Source organism: Schistocerca americana, chromosome 1 (genome assembly GCF_021461395.2).
Source record: "Schistocerca americana isolate TAMUIC-IGC-003095 chromosome 1, iqSchAmer2.1, whole genome shotgun sequence".
NCBI lineage: Eukaryota > Metazoa > Arthropoda > Insecta > Orthoptera > Acrididae > Schistocerca > Schistocerca americana.
This window is the reverse complement of record NC_060119.1, coordinates 787,157,595-787,184,348: the sequence shown is the minus strand read 5'-3', so window position 1 is coordinate 787,184,348 and position 26,754 is coordinate 787,157,595. Positions and strand designations below refer to the sequence as shown.

The 26,754-nt window shown below is 43.8% G+C and overlaps 1 protein-coding gene across 3 annotated transcripts in view; it reads left to right on the top strand.

The window, feature by feature from the left end:
- The window catches only part of LOC124612406 (centromere protein I-like), a 367,802-nt gene that overhangs the window by 31,845 nt on the left and 309,203 nt on the right, over positions 1 to 26,754 (top strand). For all 3 annotated transcript variants that reach the window (XM_047140617.1, XM_047140609.1, XM_047140600.1), the window contains exon 3: positions 8 to 157. In XM_047140617.1, coding sequence (XP_046996573.1) covers positions 8 to 157 — 150 coding nt within the window. The remainder of the gene's footprint in view (positions 1 to 7; positions 158 to 26,754) is intronic.

The window sequence follows — 26,754 nt, the reverse complement described above, 5'->3', positions numbered from 1 at the left end:
TGCACAGCTATAAAGCGTTTCCAGAAACTTCTGCATTGTGTTGTGCCGGAGACAACTATGCAGAAAGAACACATACAAACTGTTGTTGTCTGGATGCTCATGAAACACGTATCTGAACCACCTAAAAAGAGTATTGCTGTCCTCCAGTGGCTCATTGGTGAGTTTTTAAAGGGTAAATAGTATAATTTGTTGTTAATGATGGCCAGCCGGTGTGGCCATGCGGTTCTAGGCGCTTCAGTCTGGAACCGCGTGACTGCTATGGTTGCAGGTTTGAATCCTGCCTCGGGCATGGATGTGTGTGATGTCCTTAGGTTAGTTAGGTTTAAGTAGTTCTCAAGTTCTAGGGGATTGATGACCACCGATGTTAAGTCCCATAGTGCTCAGAGCCATTTGAACCATTTTTTTTGTTAATGATGCAAAAGATTTAATGATGAAACAGTTGGCTGATTATATAGACATTGGTGATGGGGGTTCACTTTTGGCCTTAGTTCATAAATTGAACTTAAGTTCAGGAATCCACTCTGTTGTGGAACTCTAAACTTGGATCAACTGAACAAGATGACCTAAATTAGCATGAAACACACTTTGCAACACCATTAAAATTAGCTATCAAAACATTTATGGAGCTTTGGCTGCAGATACTAACTGTGCATTTTAGTTTCACAGTATATATTATTGACATTGTCAAAAACTGATGAAGTTACTATGGCCAACAAAGGAAAGATGTGCTAAGAAGTTGCCATTGACTTTAACCCACAGGACATAGGAACAAATCATAACTAGAAAAATTTGAAAACTTGTTATGACAATGTAAAGAAAAGAACCAAGAAAGCATTCACACATGACAAGATATAATTTCATGCAATCATTTACAATTATAAGTGGCGTTCAAAAAGAAACAAGCTGGAGGCATAATTACAGAAACCAGTACCTGTATCTTAGAAGTATTGATGCTGGCTGTTGAGACACTTGTCCCAATGTGACACAAGGTGGTGAATGGCTGTCTCATAAAATTCCCAGGGCTGTGATGTTAACCAGTTCTGTATGTAAAGCTGGACATCGTCGTCCGAGGTGAATCGTTTGCCCCTCAGATCCTTTTTAAGGTGATCAAAAATGGCCCCCTTCTGATTCACTTCCTGCAGCACAGGACAACAGTGACCACCCTTCACCAAGCGATCAAATCAAAACAACTAGGCAGTCTCACCTGTGGGGTCATTCTGCTCCATGACAATGCAAAGCCTCATACGGCCAACACAGTCGCGGCACTCCTGCAGAAATTCAAATGGGAGGCCCTTGGCCACCCTCCACACAGTCTGGGCCTTTCTTCCTGTGATTATGCCAGTTTTGGTTTGCTTAAAAAGGCTCTGAGGGGCAAACAATTCACCTTGGATGACAACGTCCAGCTGTATGTGTGGAACTGCTTAACATTGCAGCTCCAGGAATTTTATGAGACAGCCACTCACCGCCTTGTGTCACAATGGGACAAGTGTCTCAACAGCAAGAGTCAATAATTCTAACATGTTTCTGTAATTATGCCTCCAACTCGTTTCTTTTTGAACGCCCCTTATATTACATTCCATCTTTAAGTAATTACGTGTGGTATGTAAAATCAACTCAAAACACTATCAAAACTTTTCAAGGCTGAAGTCCATGAAACTAGAGGCAATAATTTGTCAGGGCTGCTGTTACAGTAAATGGACAGTAGCTGATTCCAGCCCTGAAGCAACAATTTTTTCTTATTTCCAACTGTTGTGATACTGACGTGGATTTTCATTCCGAATCTACACATGATGGCTTATATACATATTAATATGCTCGGATTAATTTTTTGAGACAAATTTGCTGTTTAAAAGATAGTGTTAATGTTACTCATTATGTCGTTGTTCATTCCGTGTTCTGAAAAAATTCAAATAACTCTGAAGGTTGCATTTCATTGTCAATATCAGTAAATGAGTAGACAATTGTAACTTCAAACGAAAATGTTGTTGTTCTTGTTGACGACAGTGAAAATTAAGATGAAGGAGTGTGTGTTCACATTGAGCTGGTAAGAATGGTAACGTAAGATAGCTGTGACATGTGTTTTGAACTGAATTTAACCCCTATTGATAGGCAAATGAGCAACATGCAAGCCGGATTCTGTGATAGGGCCAATGGGGTCACACACATGTCCACAAAATTAAAAAAAAAATTTAAAAACATATAGAAATTGTTCTTAATGTGAAATACCAGTTTCAGAATACAAACATTAAATAAAAGTAAGTACATGTTTGCAAAAAATGAAGATTGATAATATTTAAAGTACATAGTGAAGAACTAGAACTAAAGATATGAAAAGAAAATTGGATTTCAGACCCTTTGTAAATCTTTTTCAATTTTTCAACTGTTTTTATGCAGATATGTTGTTAATAAACACTGCCGTCATTGCAATGTGACTTCTTTTAGATTCATTTTGCGGTGGCATTGAAATTTCTTCGTAAACTCTTCTCCTAACAAATACAGTTTCATATTTTTACTTTTAATCGTAAGTTTAACAACTCAGCATTTTGCAAATTAATAAACATTGCCGGATGTGAAAGGAGTGGCAAGTGGGGAAAAAACAGTTCCAAGGACTCAGGTTCCTCTGGACTGTACTACAGGATGCAGCCATTGAGCCACTGAACCAGTCTTCATGCGATCACTGATTGATAAGTATCACTTTGCTAATTGAATTACATATGAATCATCCAATGTTCAATTATAAAAAATCGTTTTCTCACCTACCATCATAGATTTGCATGAAACTTTACGAATTTGTTCTCTTTATGGAGATAAGTAACCATAGCAAATTTTAGCACTTTGTTTTCCTCTGTTTCCATTTTATGGCATTTCAAAGTTTGAAAGTTCTATATTTTTAACAATGTGATGGCATGAAACATGTGCTAATATTTTGGAGATAAAGGACCATTTCTTTATTTATCATCCAAACTCTGTGATGTTTTGTGTTTATCTGCTCAGTAGCATAAGAATTGTTAAAATAATAAATAAGTAAATAAAAAATATGACATAGCTTTACATAAAACCACCAGGACAGGATAAAAAGTATATTTGCATCTTTGTAGTTTATATTGTAATTAAAAAAAAAAAAAACAAAAAAAAAAAACAAAACCCACCACCATTATATCGAATATCACATGAAGGAAATGGAATAGCTTTTCTTTCCAAAATAATCCTCAAAGCATGGATTCTCTCTTCAACAGATAATAATTTTTAATTTTTTCATGACAACCTATAATAACCCACAGAAATATCAAAGGTCCTGAGCAACATATTTTGGGAAGAGAAATTGTAAGTGATTCATTTTACGGAAGAACCTTGCTCAACCTCTGATACTGAAAAGAGTCAAGTTACTTCAATTTTTCAAACAACATAACATATAGTAGATTAATATGTAGCAGTAATATTATTTTTTTCAGAATAGAAAGAAAGGAAGAAATAAAGGAGGAAGGTAGGTGGGAAGGTAGGGCTTTTAACATCCTCCCGACACCTAGGTGATTAGAGATGGAATACAAGCTCAGAATGTTTCAAATGGACTCTGTGACGGTCTTGGCTGCAGATTTCTAGACCTGTATTATTGGATGGGGGTTTGTAGGACTCCCATTGATAGGTCAGGAGTGCACTACATAAAGGAAGCAACTATTCTGGTAGCAGAGTACTTGTGGAGTGCACATGAAGGTTTTTTAGGCTAACGGTAGTCTGATGTACTCAGATGAACGCTCGCCAATCGATATGTAGCAAAGGAAGTCAGACCATGTTTAGGGTAGACACTTCGACTGTCAAAATTTTTTCAGTATAACTGTCAAAGTATTCGTAAAAAAAGTTCCCGAGTTTCCTGATCTCCGGGAAAGCTCCCGTGTTCAAATTATTCTTGGGACCCAGAGCTGGCTGAAGCCTGAATTGGAAAGCTCTGAGATATTTAGCCGGTTATGGAACATGTATCAGAAAGACAGATTAGAGGCCATAGGAGGGGAAGTGTTCATTGCAGTTGACAAAAATATTGTCTCTATTCAGGTTGAAGTGGAGTACAACAGTGAAGCTATCTGGTCACGTATAACAGGTGTAGGTGAAACTAAGTTAATTGCTGGATGTTTTTACTAGCCACCTGAATCCGCTGTGACATTTCTAGAGTCATTGAAAAAAGGTCTATTGTCAATTACCCAGATCATGCAGTACTAACTAGAGGTGACTTAACCTACCAATTATAGACTCTGATGCCTATGGATTCATTGTGGGGGGAGAGTAATGCGAAATACTCTTGAACAAGTTTTCTGAAAACTAGATCGAAAAGAATATTTTGAACTTCAGCAGTGTGGGAGTAGGCTTATTTACATATTTTTTGCATTAATGACAAGTTCTTTAGTATTTGCTTCTTTTTCAACATGTATGTGGTTAGAACAAAACCGTAGTTTTGTAATGTCACTAGGTTTTGAACTGATGATCGCAGTTGCACTTGCCTTGATCCATGAAATTTTGTGTCATAGATGATACTAGTTCACAGCAATAAAATTTGAAATTAAATTTTATGCAATGCAGATTTCAGAGATCATCTTGATGAGAGTACTTTCTCTGTGCTAGTCATAAGATCAGCTGCTTTATACAATCGACCCTTAATATTCATGTCCTTTCTTTCTTTTGTTAAAAGTGAAGTTTCTGGAGATAACGTAATGTTATTTAAATTTGCTGAATGTAAGCATCAGGCCAAATGTAAAGTAGTACTTTAATTGTTGTACTTTCTTCTGCTTTCCCCCCTGCAGATCTGGGGGTTAGGATAGGCCCGAGGTATTTCTGTCTATCGTAAGAGACGACTAAAAGAAGTCTCACACTTTTCAGCCTTATCAGTTCAGGTCCCATTTTATGGTTTGACCTACCACTTTCCAAATTCTACAGAAGTGCAGGCCATATGAGGAACGATGCCTTACGTGATGCACGAGTTATCCATAGTGCCCTTAGATTTAAGCTCCTGAACCTCTTGTCCTCATGGCTTTGCATCTCCACCTGCAATTCTACTATATGGGTGAGGACACTTTCTGGCATATGTCATCTTCTTCCGTTGTCTCCTGTCCTCTTTCGCTCCCGTAACAATATTGGATTTATCTGTGCCCAATATCTAGCATGGTAGCCAGTCTGTTGTAGTGGAGCTGTCATGTACCCATTTGGTGGTAGCCCCCTGACAACGCAGGGCCTGGCACTGCTGATGCCTGAGCTGTAAACTCCCCACATATGCCAAGGAGTAGATGCCTGTCTTCCTGGGGCATGAACTCCCGCCAATGGTCATCATGCTGTGTGGCGCCCATGGGGGAGCCCCTGATTGGAGTGGGTGGCATAGGGTGGATGACCTGCAATGAAGCAGACTAAGTCATCTCTTGCTGGTGACTGTACAGCACCAGCAGTCTCTAAAAAGGGCAAAATTGAGTACAATGCTGACAGGTATGATCCTAAATCCTTTCCTTCCCTTGCTACACCATGGGAGGAATGTAGGGCTACAGAAAGAAGAGTGCCATTTTCACCTCAGTATTTAGTCTGTTGCAGAATGCGTGGGGACTCCTTTCTACCTACGAAGCCTCAATTTTTTTGTTTAACATCTTGAGGATAAGTTTGGGAAGTGACAGTGCTGTCCAAGATGAGAAGCGGTGCTGTCTTGATTCAGACAGCATCCCTAGCCCAATCCTAGGCGTTACTCGCTTGTGGCCGGCTGGGTGATATTCTTGTTTCTGTCAATCCCCTGAAAAGCGTCGACATGGTCCAGGGGATTATTTTCCCTCGTGACCTCCTGTTGCAGTCTGACTATGAGCTCCACGCCAATCTAGAATGGTGGGGAGTTCATTTCATCCGGTGTGTTTACAGGGGACTCAAAGACAACAAGGTTGCTGCTGGTGCCTTCATCTTGGCCTTTGAGGGTGATTCAATGGAAAGGCCAAGGTGATGGTTTACTGCTGTGACGTTAAACCATACGTCCCTCCCCCTATGTGGTGCTTTAAGTGCTGGAAATTCGGGCACATCTTCCGCTGCACTTCCTGTGTCACGTGTCAAGACAGCGGACGTCCACTGCATTCAGATACTCCATGGGCACCTCCTTTCACTTGTATCAACTGTGGAGAGAAGCACTCCCCACTCGCCACACTGCACAGGACTCCAAAAGGAGTGGAAAATTATGGAGTATAATACCCTGGACCAGTTGACTTACCAAGAGCTTAATGTAAATTTGAACGATTACACTCCGTTCGGTTGACGTCTACGTATGCTGCAGCTACATTACTGTCGCTGTCACACAAGTACCAGTCGTGCCACATCCTGTGTCACGAACAGTGGGCCTTTGGGCCGCCAAAATACATCTGCCCCCTTGGTGGTAGGGGGAAAAAATCTCATTCTGTTCTCCCAAAGTACCTACTTCGGGAGCAAGCCCCCACCCCCTCCCCCCCCCCCCCCCCCCCCCAAATGCAGGGGACATCGGTCCCCTGCCCCCAGCCGGAGAAGCAACAGCTTCCTCCGGCTCCTCTTGTGTGGAAGGGGTCCCTTGGGAACCTCTCTTCCAAGGTCTCCACTAATGCCACAGCGGATACTCACCAGTGGCAGCCAAAAGCTGCTGGTCGAAGAGCTTCACGGTCTTCCTCCATGCCTGAAGCTACTTCAGGGAAGTGCTCCCAGCAGGCCCATAAAGAGAAGTGAGAGGGTAAGCAAACGAAGAAGTCTGCTAAGAAAAAGGACCCTTCGGTGCCCCCAGCTCCACCACTCCGTACCAGTTCTGCATCTGAGGATGAGGTGGAGATCTTAGCGTCCCTTGAGGACCTGCATCTCACTGATGCCTCATTTACAATAGAAATGGATACAAATACTCAGTCGGTGGCAGGAGGTGACCCTGAGGCATAACCTCCCTCCTTGCATGCTTCATGCCTTCCCGGACTCATGATAGCGTCATCCTCCAGTGGAATTGGTGTGGTGTTTCCCACCACCTGGCTGAGCTACGGCAAATGTTGAGCTTTACACCTGCTTTCTGCATTGCCCTCCAGGAAACCTGGTTCCCGGCAGTGCAGACCGCTGCCCTCCGCGGCTATAGGGGATATTACAAGAACTGTAGCGAATATAATAGAGTGTCAGGTAGAGTTCATGTCTGTCCTGAACTCAGTATGCAGTGAACCTGTGCCCCTTCAAACCCTTCTTGAAGCTGTGGCTGTCAGGATAAGGACGACACAGGAAATAACTGCCTGCAACATATACCTTCCTCCAGATGGTGCAGTCCACCTGAACGCATTGGCTGCATTGATTCATCAACTCCCTAAACCTTTCCTACTTTTAGGAGATTTTGATGTCCATAACCCCTTGTGGGATGGCACCGTGCTTACTGGCTGCGGTAGAGATGTCGAAACCTTACTGTCTCAACTCGATCTCTGCCTCTTAAATATTGGGGCCACCACACATTGTGTGGCTCATGGCACTTACTCAGCCATTGATTTATCCCTCTGCAGCCCAGGACTTCTCCTATCTGTCCACTGGAGAGCCCATGAGGATTTTCCCATCTTCCTGTCACTCCCCCAGCACCATCCCCCTGGACATCTTCCAAGATGGTCCTTAAGCAATGCAGACTGGGAAGTTTTCAGCTCTGCTGTCAGCACTGAATCTCCCCCACATGGTACCATTGGTGTAGTCACTAGAACGATTGTTTCTGTGGTGATAAACGCGATCCCTCGTTCTTTAGGGTGACCGTGGTGAATTTCAGTACCTGGGTGGTTTCTGGAAATCGCTGAGGCCATTAAAGAGTGTCAGCAAGCTCTACAGCGACATAAATGGCACCCTTTCATAGAGGACCTAGTAGCTTTTAAACGGATCAATGCTCCCGTACATCAGCTTATAGAAAGATGGAAACAGGAATGTTGGGAGAGGTATGTCTTGACTGTTGGATGCCATACATCGCCTTCCCATGTCTGGACAAAGATCAGACGTGTTTGTGGGTACCAGAAACTGGAGCTGTCACTGGGATTAATATCAATGGCGTGTTATCTACCGACGCAAACTCAATTGCCGAACACTTTGCTGAGCACTATGCTCGGGCCTCCGCATCGGAGAATTGTCCCCCCGCCTTTTGCACTCTCAAACGATGGATGGAAAGTAAAGCCCTTCCATTCACTGAAGGTCACAGTGAAGCCTATAATGCTCCATTTACAGAGTGGGATCTCCTCAGTGCCCTTGTACATTACTCCGACACAGCTCCTGGGCCAGATTGGATCCACAGTCAGATCATCAAATATCGCTCGTCCAACTACAAGCGACATCTCATCATTTTCAGTCTGGTGCAGTGGTGTCTTTCCATCACAATGACAGGAGAGCACCATCATTCTAGTGCTCATACCCAACAGATACCCACTTGATGTAGATAACTATCGGCCCATCAGCCTCTCCAACAATCTTTGTAAGCTGTTAGAACGTATGATAAGTCGGTGGCTGTGTTGGGTCCTGGAGTCATGTGGCCTACTGGCTCCATGCCAGGGCAGTTTCCGCCAGGGTCACTCTGCCACCGATAACCTAGTTTCCCTCAAGTCTGCCATCTGAACAGCCTTTTCCAGACGCCAACACCTGGTTGCTGTGTTTTTTGATTTACGAAAAGCTTATCACGTGGCCTGGTGACATCATATCTTTGCCACATTGGGCCTGTTCCTGATTTTTTTATCCAAAATTTCCTATTGCTCCGTACCTTCCGTGTCCAAGTTGGTGCCTCCCATAGTTCCTCCTATATACAGGAGAATGGGGTCCCGCAGGGCTCTGTATTGAGTGTATCTCTACTTTTAGTGGCCATTAACGGTCTAACAACAGCTGTCAGGCCGTCCGTCTCACCTTCTCTGTATGTAGATGTACTGCTCCTCCAGTACTGATGTTGCTGAGTGGCTCCTACAGGGAGCCATCCACAAGGTGCTGTCATGGCCTCTAGCCCACAGCTTCCAGTTTTCAGTCGCGAAGTTGTGTGTCACGCATTTCTGTCGGCGTCGTAGCATTCAACCAGAACCAGAACTTTACCTTAAAGATGATCCCTCACTGTAGTGGAGACCTATCGATTCTTAGGACTGGTTTTTGATGTCCAATTGACGTGGCTTCCTCATCTTCGTCAGGTGAAGCGGAAGTTCTGGCAGCACCTCAATGCCCTCCGCTGCCTGAGCAACACAAACTGGGGTGCAGCTCTACAGAGCCCTTGTTCAATCCCGCCTTCACCATGGGAGTCTGGTTTATGGTTCGGCAGTGCCCTCAGCTTTGCATTTATTTGATCCAGAGCACCACTGTGGCGTTTGACTGGCAATGGGAGCTTTTCAGGCAAGTCCTGTGACCAGCATCCTGGTAGAGGCCAGAGTCCCTTCATTGAAGGTTAGGCATGCACAACTGCTCACCAGTTATGTTGCACACATTTGCAGTTCTCCTGAGCATCCGAATTACAGTCCCCTTTTCCCACCCATGGCGGTTCATCTCCCACATCGCCAGTCCATGTCAGGGCTTACACTTGTGGTTCACGTCCGATCTCTTCTGTCGGAAGTGGAGTCCTTGCCTTTACCACCTATATTTGAGGTCCATTCATGTACACCTCCATGGTGTACACCTAGGCCGAAGCTTCACCTGGACCTTTTTATCATCCTAAGGACTCAGTTAACTCCGTGGCTCTCCGCTGTCACTTCCTCTCGATTCTTGACATGTACCGGGGCCATAGCTCGATGGCTGATGAACAGCACTCCTTGCCAGATGGCTGCAGTGTTTTCACAGCAGATCTGGCGGCCACTTCTTGTGGTCTTGAGTGCATCCTCTCATGCCCTAGCGAGTTGTTTCTTCTCTGTACTGACTTCTTGAGCAGCCTACAAGCTATTGACCAGTGCTACCCCAGCCATCCTTTGGTAGCAACCATCCAGGAGTCCATCTAAGCCCTGGAACAATCCAGTTGTTCTGTGGTGTTTGTGTGGACCCCAGCCATGCCAGAATCCCAGGAAATGAACTTGCCGACAGACTGGCCAAACAGGCTACATGGAAACGGTTGTGGAGATCGGCATCCCCATTATGCCGCAAGGTTTTTCAGCTGTGGGAGATGGAATGGCATAATCTCAGTATGCACAACAAACTGTGTACCATTAAGGAGACTACAAATGTGTGGAAGTCCTCCATGCGGGCCTCTTGCAGGGCCTCTGTGCTTTTCTGCCAGCTCCGCATTGGCCATACGTGGTCGATGCACGGTTACCTCCTCCGTCGTGAGGACCCACCTCGATGTCACTAAGGGTGGGCATTTAGTCTTCTCTCCAAGGCCACCCCGCTCCCTCTATTTTAACTCTGTCACTCTTTCTTTGCATTTGTTTGTCTTGGTGGTTGTCTTTTCACTACACGTGTTCATCTTGCCTTGTCTTTTTGGGGTGAACATTTTAATGTGTTGCAGTGGCTGGCTAATCCTCTTTTATTCTTGTAATCAGTCAGCAGAGACCATCTGCTCTATGGCTTTAATACCTTCTTCTACTTTCCCTTGTGGTATATGTTTTCCCCATTTTTTCCTTTCTTTTTTTTCTGTTCCATTCGTTTTCTTTGTAGGTGTGGTTCCCTATTCCTTTTCCTCCCTTTTACATTCTCAAACATACTTTGGGTGTTTTTGTATGTTTAGCCTTGCTTGCGTCAGGAAAAGGGACTGATGACCTTGTGGTTTGGTCCCTTTATACCCCAAACCAACCATTCAACCAATCTTCTGCTCTCTGCTGCACAGTATTGTCAGTGATTTTTAGTGTAAAATGGCGTAAAGTGTTTTCAGCACAAATCAAACACCACATTAATATTGAATAAAAAAGTCAATTTAAAAATGTATGAAATTAGTGAACAGACAGATGGGTTGTTCTGTACTCATTTTCAAAAGATGCAACTCCCAAATCTCTCTCTCCCTCCCTCCCACCCTCATGCACACACACACACACACACACACACACACACACACACACACACACCAATAAATGAAAAACAGTACTTTCATTTTCTGAGCCTGAAGATCTTTCTGTCGACAGTTACTGAACAGCTACTTTTCAGAAGGAAAAAAAAAGAGGAGAAAACAGACACCTGTTCTTAAATTATTAATGTAACCCATAGTTTTTGAACTTTATGGGTCATAGCCCATTTTTTTCAGACAGTGATGTGACAGCTCCCTTCTTATCTGAAATATAGTACATAATATATTGAAAAACAAATAGAGTTTTAACACAACTTAATTAAAAGATGTTAACAATATTGATGTTTTGCTCAGAGTTTGATTAATGAATATATATATTGTCGAAAAAGTTGGTGAATAAAGTTAAAGAAAGTTCTGAGACAATTTTTTTCAAGATACGGTGTCATATTTGCTGTTGCCACTCTTAAATCAGCACATTCAACTATGCCACTTTTGTTAGTAATTATTAACCAAGCAAAATCTTCTTGTAAGTAAATTAATTTGCAATTGAAGCAAAACTCTGTATATCCTTTTTTCCATTTCAGTTTTGCCACATATGAATGAAATTTAGTCATGTTAACATTTCCCAAGGCGTCCGATACGTTTTGTAGCAGGAGCTCACCTAGGATATAAATTACAAATTCTTTAGCTCCATTTCTTTCTCGTTCACCATTAGTACTGGGTGTTTTACAGCTGTCCAAGGAATAACTAATATAAATTTACAATACTGCTTTTAATACAGTCTTATCTTACTTAAAAGACATTTGACAAATTTTTAGAGATATACATTGGGGGATTTCCAGTCTTGATGAGATTTTTCAGTGTGGCAGCATTCGGATCTCAGTGCATCTTAAACTTGCATTGGACCGAAAAAAACTCACCTATATCTTATAATGGTGGGGCCAAAATGTGTCAGTGGTTGTGGGTTGGAGCATAGGACAAGTTATACAGAAAATTATAGTGCAAGGATTGTACCGTTTGGCCAGAGATGGTGGTCTGTAAATGTCTGTAGAGTTTAACAAGGATGATGCAAAGGTTAGGAGACGGCTGAGAGACAACACTTGGTATATTGGGTGGATATCAGGCAGGAACTGTATCATTTCAGAGTCATGTTGTGAAAGTTGCAGCCTGCAGTCTTGAGGAAGTAATCTGTCAAGACATTTCAGTTTGGATAGTAAGAGGATGGCTTCTGAGTTGTTCGGATATGTAAGCTTCACTGTGGTGAGGGGGGGGGGGGGGGGGAAAGGAGCAGCGGATGGAGGGAGACAGCGCGGAAGATTTGATTGTGGGTAAGGTCACTTGTGTATTGCAAGGGGGGGGGGGGGGGGGGAGAGAAATGTGGTACGGGCTACTGGTGTGGATGTTAAGGAATTTGAAACTGAAGCAAATTCATGAACTGTGGCTACCTATTATGAAGGAAGATGTAGCAGCTGTCAAAATAGAAGTCACTGTTTACTGATTGAACCAGAATTAGTTTTCAGCCAGCAAGGCCTTTGTCAAAATTACACACACACACACACACACACACACACACACACACAAAACCACAGTCTGGCAGCTGAATTCATACTGTAAGCAGCTGGGCCTTATGGGAGAGGCAACTGGGTGGGGGTGAGGAGGAGGCTGAGGTGGGGAGGAGGATGGATAGCAGGGTAGGGGTGGGAGATGGTAAAGTGCTGCTGGGAGCATGCAGGGACAATGTGGAGAGGGGGGCAGCTAGGTGCTTTCAGGAAGTTAGATGGGGGGGGGGGGTCAGTGCAAAAGGAGAGAAGTAAAAAGACTGGGTGCATTGGTGGAACAGAGACGTGTAGTGCTGGAATGGGAACAGGGAAGGAGCTGGATGGGTGAAGACAATGACTAACAAAGGTCGAGACCAGGAGGGTTATGCAAATGTAGGGTATAATGCATGGAGAGTTCCCACCTAAGCAGTTCAGAAAAGCTGGTATTGGCGGGAAAGGATCCAGATGGCACAGGCTATGAAACAGTAATTGAAATGAAGGACATCGTGTTGGGCAGTGTGTTCAGCAACAGGGTGGTACAGTTGTTTCTTGTCCACAGTTTGGGGTGGCCATTCATGCGGACAGACAGTTTTTTGTTTGTTGTGCGCACATGGAACCAACAAGTTTCTGTCCACATGAATGGCCACCGGCAAACTTTTGCAAAGAAACAACTGGATCATCCTGCTACTGAGTACGCCACCCAACATGACGTCCTTCATTTCGATGACTGCTTCACAGCCTGTGCCATCTCGATCCTTCCCACCACTACCAGCTTTTCTGAATTGCGCAGCTGGGAACTTTTCCTACAATATACCCTATGTTTCCGTAACCCTCGTGGTCTCAACCTTTGTTAGTCATTGTCCTTACCCATCTAGCCCCTTCCCTGTTCCCATTCTAACACTACACAGCCCTCTATTCCACCAACACATCCAGTCTTTTTATTTCTCTCCTTTCCACTAACTCCCTGCCGCCGTTGGATAAGCAGCTGCAGCAGCAAGTCGTATACTCCTAGCTCACTCATTTGTTACATAGTTTAATTCTTAATTTCTTTGTGTGTTTTTGGTACTTGCATTGTTTAATTCATAAATTTCGAGCGTATTATAGTATTTGAGAGTTGTAGCATCGCGTTTTAGTACCTGAATAGTGTAAATTCGCGTAGTCGTTTGTCTACTGTTTTGTTTTGAACGGCCAGTGTCGGTTGGTTGCAGTCAGTGTGCTCCCTGCCGCCGTTGGATAAGCAGCTGAGCAGCAAGTCGTATACTCCTAGCTCACTCATTTGTTACATAGTTTAACTCTTAATTTCTTTGCGTGTTTTTGGTTCTTGCATTGTTTAATTCATAAATTTCGGGCGTATTATAGTATTTGAGAGTGTAGCATCGTGTTTTAGTACCTGAATAGTGTAATTTCGCTTAGTCTCCTTCCGCCGCCGAGCAGTGTCAGCAGTGTGCAAGTAGCAGCATTACTGCATTTACTAGGCAATCTTGTATTTTAATAACCGTTTAAATTTTGTTGATTTGTTTGCGCTCTCTGTAGATTAGTTCAGACGTTCTTAGCAAAACAGTTTTTAGCATGGATAGGGACTGCAACTGCTGTGTTCGGATGCAGGCTGAGTTGGCATCCCTTCGCTCCCAGCTTCAGGCAGTGTTGGCTTCGGTCACACAACTTGACGCTGTTGCCAATGGGCATCACTGTGGGGGTCGGGATGGGGGTTTGTCGGGGACGGCCAGCCTGTCCCACGCATCCCCTGATCGGACTACGACTGTGGTTGCCCGGGATACTGCCCGCATTGAGGCTGATCCCTCACCTGTGGTAGAGTGGGAGGTCGTTTCAAGGTGTGGCAGGGGGCGCAAGACATTCCGGAGGGCTGAACGGAAAGCCTCTCCAGTTTGTCTGACGAACCGGTTTCAGGCTCTGTCTCAGGCTGATACTGATCTTCGGCCTGACATGGCTGCTTGTCCTGTTCCAGAGGTTGCCCCTCAGTCTGCAAGATCCGGGCAGTTGCAGAGGGTGGGCTTACTGGTAGTTGGGAGCTCCAACGTCAGGCGCGTAATGGGGCCCCTTAGGGAAATGGCAGCAAGAGAGGGGAAGAAAACCAATGTGCACTCCGTGTGCATACCGGGGGGAGTCATTCCAGATGTGGAAAGGGTCCTTCCGGATGCCATGAAGGGTACAGGGTGCACCCATCTGCAGGTGGTCGTTCATGTCGGCACCAATGATGTGTGTCGCTATGGATCGGAGGAAATCCTCTCTGGCTTCCGGCGGCTATCTGATTTGGTGAAGACTGCCAGTCTCGCTAGCGGGATGAAAGCAGAGCTCACCATCTGCAGCATCGTCGACAGGACTGACTGCGGACCTTTGGTACAGAGCCGAGTGGAGGGTCTGAATCAGAGGCTGAGACGGTTCTGCGACCGTGTGGGCTGCAGATTCCTCGACTTGCGCCATAGGGTGGTGGGGTTTCGGGTTCCGCTGGATAGGTCAGGAGTCCACTACACGCAACAAGCGGCTACACGGGTAGCAGGGGTTGTGTGGCGTGGGCTGGGCGGTTTTTTAGGTTAGATGGCCTTGGGCAAGTACAGAAAGGGCAACAGCCTCAACGGGCGCGGGGCAAAGTCAGGACATGCGGGGACCAAGCAGCAATCGGTATTGTAATTGTCAACTGTCGAAGCTGCGTTGGTAAAGTACCGGAACTTCAAGCGCTGATAGAAAGCACCGAAGCTGAAATCGTTATAGGTACAGAAAGCTGGCTTAAGCCAGAGATAAATTCTGCCGAAATTTTTACAAAGGTACACACGGTGTTTAGAAAGGATAGATTGCATGCAACCGGTGGTGGAGTGTTCATCGCTGTTAGTAGTAGTTTATCCTGTAGTGAAGTAGAAGTGGATAGTTCCTGTGAATTATTATGGGTGGAGGTTACACTAAACAACCGAACTAGGTTAATAATTGGCTCCTTTTACCGACCTCCCGACTCAGCAGCATTAGTGGCAGAACAACTGAGAGAAAATTTGGAATACATTTCACATAAATTTTCTCAGCATGTTATAGTCTTAGGTGGAGATTTCAATTTACCAGATATAGACTGGGACACTCAGATGTTTAGGACGGGTGGTAGGGACAGAGCATCGAGTGACATTATACTGAGTGCACTATCCGAAAATTACCTCGAGCAATTAAACAGAGAACCGACTCGTGGAGATAACATCTTGGACCTACTGATAACAAACAGACCCGAACTTTTCGAATCTGTATGTACAGAACAGGGAATCAGTGATCATAAGGCCGTTGCAGCATCCCTGAATATGGAAGTTAATAGGAATATAAAAAAAGGGAGGAAGGTTTATCTGTTTAGCAAGAGTAATAGAAGGCAGATTTCAGACTACCTAACAGATCAAAACGAAAATTTCCGTTCCGACACTGACAATGTTGAGTGTTTATGGAAAAAGTTCAAGGCAATCGTAAAATGCGTTTTAGACAGGTACGTGCTGAGTAAAACTGTGAGGGACGGGAAAAACCCACCGTGGTACAACAACAAAGTTAGGAAACTACTGCGAAAGCAAAGAGAGCTCCACTCCAAGTTTAAACGCACCCAAAACCTCTCAGACAAACTGAAGCTAAACGATGTCAAAGTTAGCGTGAGGAGGGCTATGCGTGAAGCGTTCATTGAATTCGAAAGTAAAATTCTATGTACCGACTTGACAGAAAATCCTAGGAAGTTCTGGTCTTACGTTAAATCAGTAAGTGGCTCGAAACAGCATACCCAGACACTACGGGATGATGATGGCATTGAAACAGAGGATGACACGCGTAAAGCTGAAATACTAAACACCTTTTTCCAAAGCTGTTTCACAGAGGAAGACCGCACTGCAGTTCCTTCTCTAAATCCTCGCACAAACGAAAAAATGGCTGACATCGAAATAAGTGTCCAAGGAATAGAAAAGCAACTGGAATCACTCAATAGAGGAAAGTCCACTGGACCTGACGGGATACCAATTCGATTCTACACAGAGTACGCGAAAGAACTTGCCACCCTTCTAACAGCCGTGTACCGCAAGTCTCTAGAGGAACGGAGGGTTCCAAATGATTGGAAAAGAGCACAGATAGTCCCAGTCTTCAAGAAGGGTCGTCGAGCAGATGCGCAAAACTATAGACCTATATCTCTTACGTCGATCTGTTGTAGAATTTTAGAACATGTTTTTTGCTCGCGTATCATGTCATTTCTGGAAACCCAGAATCTACTATGTAGGAATCAACATGGATTCCGGAAACAGCGATCGTGTGAGACCCAACTCGCCTTATTTGTTCATGAGACCCAGAAAATATTAGATACAGGCTCCCAGGTAGATGCTATTTTTCTTGACTTCCGGAAGGCGTTTGATACAGTTCCGCACTGTCGCCTGATAAACAAAGTAAGAGCCTACGGAATATCAGACCAGCTGTGTGGCTGGATTGAAGAGTTTTTAGCAAACAGAACACAGCATGTTGTTATCAATGGAGAGACGTCTACAGACGTTAAAGTATCCTCTGGGGTGCCACAGGGGAGTGTTATGGGACCATTGCTTTTCACAATATATATAAATGACTTAGTAGATAGTGTCGGAAGTTCCATGCGGCTTTTCGCGGATGATGCTGTAGTATACAGAGAACTTGCTGCATTAGAAAATTGTAGCGAAATACAGGAAGATCTGCAGCGGATAGGCACTTGGTGCAGGGAGTGGCAACTGACCCTTAACATAGACAAATGTAATGTATTGCGAATACATAGAAAGAAGGATCCTTTATTGTATGATTATATGATAGCGGAACAAACACTGGTAGCAGTTACTTCTGTAAAATATCTGGGAGTATGCGTACGGAACGATTTGAAGTGGAATGGTCATATAAAACTAATTGTTGGTAAGGCGGGTACCAGGTTGAGATTCATTGGGAGAGTGCTTAGAAAATGTAGTCCATCAACAAAGGAGGTGGCTTACAAAACACTCGTTCGACCTATACTTGAGTATTGCTCATCAGTGTGGGATCCGTACCAGGTCGGGTTGACGGAGGAGATAGAGAAGATCCAAAGAAGAGCGGCGCGTTTCATCACTGGGTTATTTGGTAACCGTGATAGCGTTACGGAGATGTTTAATAAACTCAAGTGGCAGACTCTGCAAGAGAGGCGCTCTGCATCGCGGTGTAGCTTGCTCGCCAGGTTTCGAGAGGGTGCGTTTCTGGATGAGGTATCGAATATATTGCTTCCCCCTACTTATACTTCCCGAGGAGATCACGAATGTAAAATTAGAGAGATTAGAGCGCGCACGGAGGCTTTCAGACAGTCGTTCTTCCCGCGAACCATACGCGACTGGAACAGGAAAGGGAGGTAATGACAGTGGCACGTAAAGTGCCCTCCGCCACACACCGTTGGGTGGCTTGCGGAGTATCAATGTAGATGTAGATGTAGAACTCTCCCCTGCTCTCTCCCCCTGCCCTTCGTCTAACCTCTCGACAGCATCTACTTTCCCCACTCTCCACCTCCTCCCTGCATGCTCCCAGCAGCACTTTACCGTCCCCCACCCCTATCCTGCTGTCCCTCCCCCTCCCTGTTATATCCACAGATTACCACCCATGTGTGAACAAAAAATTTTTATTAGGTGGAGGAAGGCCACTGCTTAATTTTACAAAAAGATAAACTTTCTTCGAAAACAAAACGCTTTTTCTCCTACCAAAATTTTATAACAAGCCAAAGAATATGCCACCTTATGGAATTGAAATATTAGCAACTGAACTGAATGTACGTTCCTTTGTCGGGTTTTCTCTCGACACTTTCCGGCGGATGCTGAGGAAGTAGACGGGCCCAGAGTCTGGGGTTGATGGCCGGCATTGCGAAGATGTGGCACCAGGACGTTATGGCTGTGTCAAAGTATCTTCCAGGCATCAGTTCGCGGTGGGTCGAAAGATGCCTGTTTCCCTCTCTTCTGGCTATTTAACATGGTGGCTCCAGTCTTCTTCCGCTGATTCTGGAGTGATGATTGGCAGCCATTGGCGATCCCTGACTGATGGGTGGTGATATCATAGTGTGACCATCCGCGCTGGAAAAAGGCTCGTGTGCGTGCGTAGTTCGCAGCTGATTGAATGTTTGGTGGGAACGCCTGTAGCGCCGGCTGGCGGAACGCTCCGGCACTGAGTTGCAGGTGCCGCTTAACTCTGCCGCGGTAGCCGACCGTTGCGTTTGTGTGGCTGTGCGTGCCACCGCACTCCCCACCTCAGGCTCCTCCTTATCCCCACCTGGTGTGAATGGGTGAGTGGGTGGACTGGTGCATGCATGTGTGTTCTACATCTACATTTATACTCCGCATGCCACCCAACAGTGTGTGGCGGGGGGCACTTTACGTGCCACGTCATTACCTCCCTTTCCTGTTCCTCGCGTATGGTTCGCGGGAAGAACGACTGTCAGAAGGCCTCCATGCGCACTCGAATCTCTCTTAATTTTACATTCGTGAGCTCCCCAGGAGGTATAAGTAGGGGAAAGCAATATATTCGATACCTCATCCAGAAACGCACCCTCTCGAAACCTGGACAGCAAGCTACACCACGATGCAGAGCGCCTCTCTTGCAGAGTCTGCCACTTGAGTTTGCTAAACATCTTCGTAACGCTATCACGCTTACCAAATAACCCTGTGACGAAACGCGCCACTCTTCTTTGGATCTTCTCTATCTCCTCTGTCAAACCGACCTGGTACGGATCCCACACTGATGAGCAATACTCAAGTATAGGTCGAACGAGTGTTTTGTAAGCCACCTCCTTTGTTGATGGACTACATTTTCTAAGGACTCTCCCAATGAATCTCAACCTCGCACCAGCCTTAACAACAATTAATTTTATATTATCATTCCACTTCAAATTGTTCTGCACGCATACTCCCAGATATTTTACAGAAGTAACTGCTACCAGTGTTTGTCCCACTATCATATAAGCATACAATAAAGGATCCTTCTTTTTATGTATTTGCAATAAATTACATTTGTCTATGTTAAGGGTCTGTTGCCGCTCCCTGCACCAAGTGCCTATCCGCTGCAGATCTTCCTGCATTTCGCTGCAATTTTCTAATGCAGCAACTTCTCTGTATACTACAGCATCATCTGCGAAAAGCCGCATGGAACTTCTGACACTGTCTACTAGGTCATTTATATATATTGTGTTGCGTTTGCATGAGCGTGTGCTTTTGTGTTTGTTGGCTAATTTTGACAAAGGCCTTGTTGGCTGAAAGCTGATTGTGTGAGAGTCTTTTTGTTGTGCCTTTCTGCAACTCATCATCTTTGCTATATGGTGAGTAGCAACTATCCTTTTCATTATGTTGTTCATTCCATCCTGGATTTTCCATTGTTTGGTTATTGATTGGTTTGGTATGGTCAGAGGATCATTGAGAGTCTCTACAGGATGGAGTTTAACATCCATAATTGTGATTGTGATGTGGAGAAAGGCTACATTTTAATTCAGTTGGGAAAAGTGCTTCTTCAGTTGTTGAAGGAAGAAGATGATTTCTTATTCGCCTTAAATTCAGACTGCAGAGATCTCCTCGAGACCCTATATCAAGGCAAGGGGTGCATTTGGGAGTTAAGGAAAATTGTCTGGAATGGAGCCTTTACGATGTGATCTCGGCACAAACTCGAGAATTCTACCAGTTAAGGAATACAACCTTCATGCAGCCTTTAAGAAATTGATATAGCGTTGGTTCATTCGGGTTTATAAGCCCATCCACATAATTTTTTGTAGGTTTAGGCCTCAAAAGTTAAAAGGTTAAGACTGAAATCAGCTAATCCAATTAGGAATGAAATTTTTGGGAGACGTTCAGATAGGCTCTGGGAGTAATGTTAAGGGCAAAGAGGCCATGTATGTGTTGGATGTTTGTGTACACAGATGTCACATAGATGATAACAGGAAAGATTTGTGATGGTAGGAGATGGGAATACATTGGAGACATATCAGTTTTATGTAGGATGGTGCACTTTAGATGAGTGGTTGGATATGATAGCCCACCAGAGCTGATGGGATTTTCGTTTCAGCTGTGAAGTCTGTGGCAGCGGTATGTGCAATGTAGTTAGTAAGGCAGGAATAAGCAGATCAGTTGAACTGATGTTATGTAAAGAGGCTAGTTGCTCCCCTTTCAACCACAGGAGTCATGTGGACCCTTCCATTCAGCACCAGGTTCGGGGAGCAGTGAAAGGCAACTCTCTGAAACCACTCCGAAGCAGTCTTTCGTTGCACATTTCTCTTGGAGTCAAACTCAACCTGGCTCCCTTCTTCCTCCCAATTATCTTACCCTTTTCTTTTCTTCTTACAAGGGAACCTCCTCATCGCACCCCCCTCAGATTTAGTTATAAGTTGGCACAGGGATAGGCCATGAAAAACTGAACGCAGATCAATCGAGAAAACAGGAAGAAGTTGTATGGAACTATGAAAAAAATAAGCAAAATATACAAACTGGGTAGTCCGTGCAAGATATGTCACATTAAGGTACCTGTACACTGAGGAGCACCGTGGTCCCGTGGTTACCGTGAGCAGCTACGGAACGGAAGGTCCCTGGTTCAATCCTCCCTCGAGTGAAAAGTTTTAATTTTTTATTTTCAGACAATTATCAAAGTTCACGCACTCTGACATGATCAACTTTGCTCTCCAAAATTCCAGGACATGTTCAGATTTGCTTGGACACATGCAGGATTTGACGGTCTACATACGGAAAAACTTGAAAACGTTAAAAACGACAGAGCACAGGGAAAACTGTGAAACTGTTGCATTCATTTGTTGCCGTTTATGTGACAAACTCTTATGTTTTCATCACTTTTTTGGGAGTGATTATCACATCCACAAGAAAACCTAAATTGGGCAAGGTAGAAGAATCTTTTTACCCATCCGCCAAGTGTGCAAGTTAGGTGGGTCGACAACATATTCCTGTAATGTGACGCACATGCAGTCACCAGTGTCGTATAGAATATTTCAGACGTGTTTTCCTGTGGAGGAATCGGTTGACCTATGAATTTGCGATCAAATGTTTTCGGTTCCTATTGGAGAGGCACGTCCTTTCGTCTACTAATGGCACGGTTTTGTGGTGCGGTCGCAAAACACAGACACTAAACTTATTACAGTGAACTGAGACGTCAATGAATGAACGGTCAGATCGTAACTTTGCGAAAATGAAGTAAGTGAAATGTTTACTCGAGGCAGGACTCGAACCAAGGACCTCTCGTTTCGTAGTTGCTCACTCTAACCACGGGACCACGGCGCTCTTCAGCTTACAGAGTCCTTGATGTTGGATATCTTACACTTGGACTACTCAGTTTGTATATTTTGCTTATTTTTTCATAGTTCCACACAACTTCTTCCTGTTTTCTCGATCGATCTGTGTTCAGTTTTTCAAGGCCTATCCACTGTGTCAATTTATAACTAAATCTGAGGGGGGTGCGATGGGGAGGTTCCCTTGTTGGGGGTCAAGTTCTACTCCATTTATTTATTCTACTTTTTATTGTTTACTTTTATTATTTTTTTCCTTGCCATCTTCTTCTTTTTCTACTACTACTACTACTACTACTATAATATCTTTGCTTTTTCCACTGTGGCACCCTCACTTTGTATTTCAGTTGGCACTGGCATAATGCTCTCTGCTGTAATATATTTCTCCTCCCAACTCATTTGATGTATTCTGTTTTACTTTTCTCTTCCAATTTTTCCTTATACCACAGATATTACATTTAACTTAGGTTGTGGTGGGGCTAGCTCTCTCCTTTTCATGCGTCCCTCATTGTACCTCACTCTGAAAAATAACCTGTTGTGAAAACTAGAAATACTCATTTTTTTGTGTGTTTTTAATAGTTGTGCTTACAGGAATAAATACTGACTGGGCCATCTGGCTATCACCTAATTTAACAAAAGAACATATTTTGCATGTGAAAGTTCTTGCAATATGCCAATGCAATAAAATATTCACATATTACTAATCTTGTCATTCCACAGTGTATTTGGGACAGTGGGGTACTGAAGGCAGCACTTCTAGAAAACTGGAGAAAATAGCTATGTTGTTGCTGCCTCGTCACCAGCACTTATCCAGACTCTTGACATCATTCATATTGGATTGGGAATTGCACTGAAACTATCAGAAGGCCACAGATATCAGTAATGAGCAGTGTGATAAGTTTCAGGAATTACATCCAGTGCTGCTTTGCTCAAAGAGGTCATTATTTTTGAGAACTGTTGTGACCTTCACTAACGGAGAAATGATGTAACAAGAAATTTGTGTCCTCTTGGTGTAACATACAGCAACTGTGCCATGTAGGTCATTCCATACAATCTATCTGAAACTCAGTGCAGTTTGTGGACATGTTGAAAGCTATAAAACTGAATTCAGACAACACTCTGGTGTTTTTTGATGCAGTTTCAGTGTTTGCAAGAATTTCTCTCCTTGCATCACTCTCTAAGCCAGAGCAACATTTTGAACCTCATTTGTTAACCTTGCTTCGTCACAAATTGAAAGCAAGTGCTTCCTGCATGATAGTATGCGATATAAACATTGGATTCCACTGAGCACAACTCTTATCTCCTGTAGTGGCAAGCTTCTACATGAAGGCAGCACCATGCTCACTTGAAGAGTGTTAACAGTTGCAAACACATAAAACTGCAACCAGTCACCTATTTTTTTTAAAAAAAATATTCCATGAAGTGGTTTTCGAACCTTTTCAGCCTCATCTTCAGATGGTTTCTGGATGTGTGTTCCATCTTCTTGTCACAGAGCCAGCACCCAGCATTATACTAGAAATAGTGATTTAACTTCCAGAAGACATCTGAATATGAACCTGAAAAGGTTCGAAAACCGGTTCATGGAATAATAAATTATTATTAAAAAAGTGACATGTTGCAATTTTATGTATTGAAGTTCAATTAACAGTCATGGGTTCTAAAATATTCATAATGGATAAGCTTAATTTCAATAGTTATTTAGGTGATATGTGTAACTGCATTGTTGGCATAGCCCATATCATTTCAGACAGACCTTGGAAAAGTCTTACCTTGAGAGTCTCAGATATTGTTGAATTTAACATACGTTAATATTCAGGACAAAGTAAGAAATCTTTTAATTCCCCTCTCCACTTCCACTCCGAAGAAAATTCCCGGCCCAAGGTACAAGCTGCCAAGGAGGATGCCTTGCCCCCTTTCTTTCTTTCTTTTCTCCCCCCCCCCCCCCCCTCTCTCTTTTCTTCTTCTTCTTCTTCTTCAAAAAAAGGACAATAACTTTGTGATACAATGATGTCCTCTGTTTGGAAATGTGTGTTATTTTTTATTTAAGGAAAAATTTTGTGTCAACAAATGTAAATCCCAAAAATTTTGAATTTTTTTTCTGTTGATTAGTACCATGTAGTACATTCCCTAAAAAAGAGAACATCCACTTTTCAATTGAACAAGTTTTATAAACAATGTTCATATTTTAACGTGCATGGCTAATTTCTTTACTGTAGTTTCTTTGTTACCAATTGCTTTGTTGCAGTTCTTTCTTGCCCGTTTTTTTTTTTCTTTCTTTTTCTTTTTTCCCCCATTTTGCTGCTTTCTGTATTGCAGCTGTTTTCTAAAGTGCAGAGCCTTTTAGGAATTCTGAAACCACCCAGATAATTCTTGATCTGTGAGGATTCTGCTGACCAATGGAGTTTTAGGGTGGAAAGAACTGTGTTTGAAATGCCTTCTGACTGGTGGCACAGAAGAGTGAAGTGTGCAGACTATTTGTGTATCCGTAAGAGTGATATGTAATACTAGCAAGAAAAGACTTTCTTCAGACTGGTAATGTGTGTACTCATTTCAAGAGTCCATTTTGAAGTCAAGGTGTTTCCAGTGTTGACTTTCTGTGTTCTAAATGCTTTGACAGAATATCAACAGTGACAGTAACGGAAATCTCCCATGATGTAGATTATGGAGATTTTGCATCTATAGAGGAATAATTACATTCACTGAATCACACAGCTGTAGAGGAATGTGTTACTCCTGTTAAGAAACCATGGTCAGTGAAGTCGGCTCATAAGCTTTTTGCACTTAGAAAGCTAAGCTGTAGGGGAGTACACCAAAGCAAAACTGACCTCACTTTTCAAAGCTGAAATTGAACCAAAGGAAGCTTGCACATCTTGTCAGGATTTTCTTTTCAGCTGTTAAATCCTATGTATCTTACAATTCCAAGTTCTAACTATTATCCCAGAGTCATTTTCACAGAAAACAGTTTTGCACCACATCCCAACTGCATTACAATGCATGGTGGACGAAACAGTAAATGCAATTGCTGTAAAAGGAGTGTCTGGAAAGCCACATCCCTACTCTAGTCATCCAGTAAAACGGGCGCTGATAACCTCGCTGTTGTGCGCCCTAAAACACTAATCATCATCATCCAGTAAAAGAAACACATGTCTAAATAGACAGATATCACAATAATTTTATCTGGAAGATAAATGGGACTGTTCTCACCAGAGTTTCAACAAAAAAGATACTATAACAATTGAAGGACAAAAATGGTGAAAAGTGAAATGATAGGGATTTGTAGTATTAAAGAAATTGTTCCCTTATAAAAAAGGAAATACAACATTACACATTAAACAATGGAAAGTCTAGGTTGGAATATCAACAATATTCTGAAAAGGATATATTGCTTCTCACCAGAAAGATGACATGTTGATTTGCAGACGAGCTTTCTGACAAAGTGTTCCTCAGAATGGAAAGGATATTGATACTATCAAGCACATATCATACACACAGCACACGTGACAGCTCTCTCTCTCTCTCTCTCTCTCTCTCTCTCTCGCAAGAATGCAACTGTGTCGCATCAAACAGCAACAGCAATCCTGAGGTGGGAGGGATAACAGGTTATGTATGTGAGAGGGGGGGAGTCAGTGCTGCATGGTGAGGGTGTGGTGTGCAGGGACTATATGGTAGCAGGACAAAGCTGTCACATGCAGTTTCAGGAAGCTGTGGGAGAGGGAGAGGGAGGGGGATGGGGGGGGGGGGGGGGTGGAGGAATAGGGAGTGCAAAAGGAGAGGAACCTTAAAGGGAAAAACACTGGTGGGTGCATTGGCAAAGAGTAGCACACATTGAGGGTAAGGGGACATGAATTTGGAGGAGATAATAGAATAGAGGGTGTAGAAACTGTTGGATGGAGGGTGTGGGGATTGTAGGTTGAGGCTGGGATGATTTTGGGAGTGGGGAATGAGTTATCCTTATAACTCCCATCTCTGCAGTTCAGAAAAGCTATTGGTGGAGGGCAGGATCCAGATGGCATGGGTTGTGTAGCACCCACTGGAATCAAACTTGGTATATTCAGCTGCATGTTGTGCCACAGGGTGGCCCACGTTTCTCGTGGCCTCAGTTTGATGGTGGTCGTTCATCTTAATTGGCAGCTGGTTGATAGTCATACCGATATAAGAAATTGTGCAATGATTGCAGCCGAGCTGGTATACGACAAGGTTCTTTCAAGTTGTCCTGGCCTCTGATTGTGCAGGTTAAGCCTATGATGGGACTGCAATAGGAAATTATGGGTGGGTAGATTGGGCAGGTATTGCAACTATGTCTTCCACAGGGTGTCATCACTGTGCCAAGGAGCTGGGATAAAAGCTGGTGTAGGGATGGACGAGAATGTTCTAGAGGTTGGATGGGTGATCGAACACCACTTTAGGAGAGATGGGAAGGATCTTAGGTAGGATGTCCCACATTTCAAGGCATGTTGATAGATGATCAAAGCCCTGATGATGGGTGTGATGCAGTTTTTTCAGTCCGAGGTGGTATAGGGTGATGAAGGGGATGCTACTTCGCAGCTGGTTATTGGGTGTGATGAGAGGAATGGAGGGTGTGGTGATGTGCCACAGGAAATCTGTTTGTGGACTAGGTCTGGGCGACAGTGCCTGTCTAGGAGGACTGTCGCGAGACCTTCAGCATACTGGGCAAAGGAGTTCTTGTCACTGCAGATATACTGTCCATGGGTGGCCAGGATGTATGGGAGGCAATTTTTTGTGTGGAAGGGATCTCAGCTATCAAAATGCAGATACTCTTGATTTTTGGTGGGTTTAGTGTGGATGAAGCTCTCAGAGAGGAGGTGGTCACCACACAGGAAGGTGGCACACTGGTTTGAGGAGGATGAGGTGAAGTGTATGGGAGAGAAGGTGTTGAGGTTGTGAAAGAATGAGTATAGGGTGTCTTGGCTCTGAGTGTAGATCATGAATATATCATCAGTGAACCTGAACTGCACTAGGTGTTTTGGGAGGCTGTGAAAGCTACTGCTAGATGGCCCATAAACAGGTTA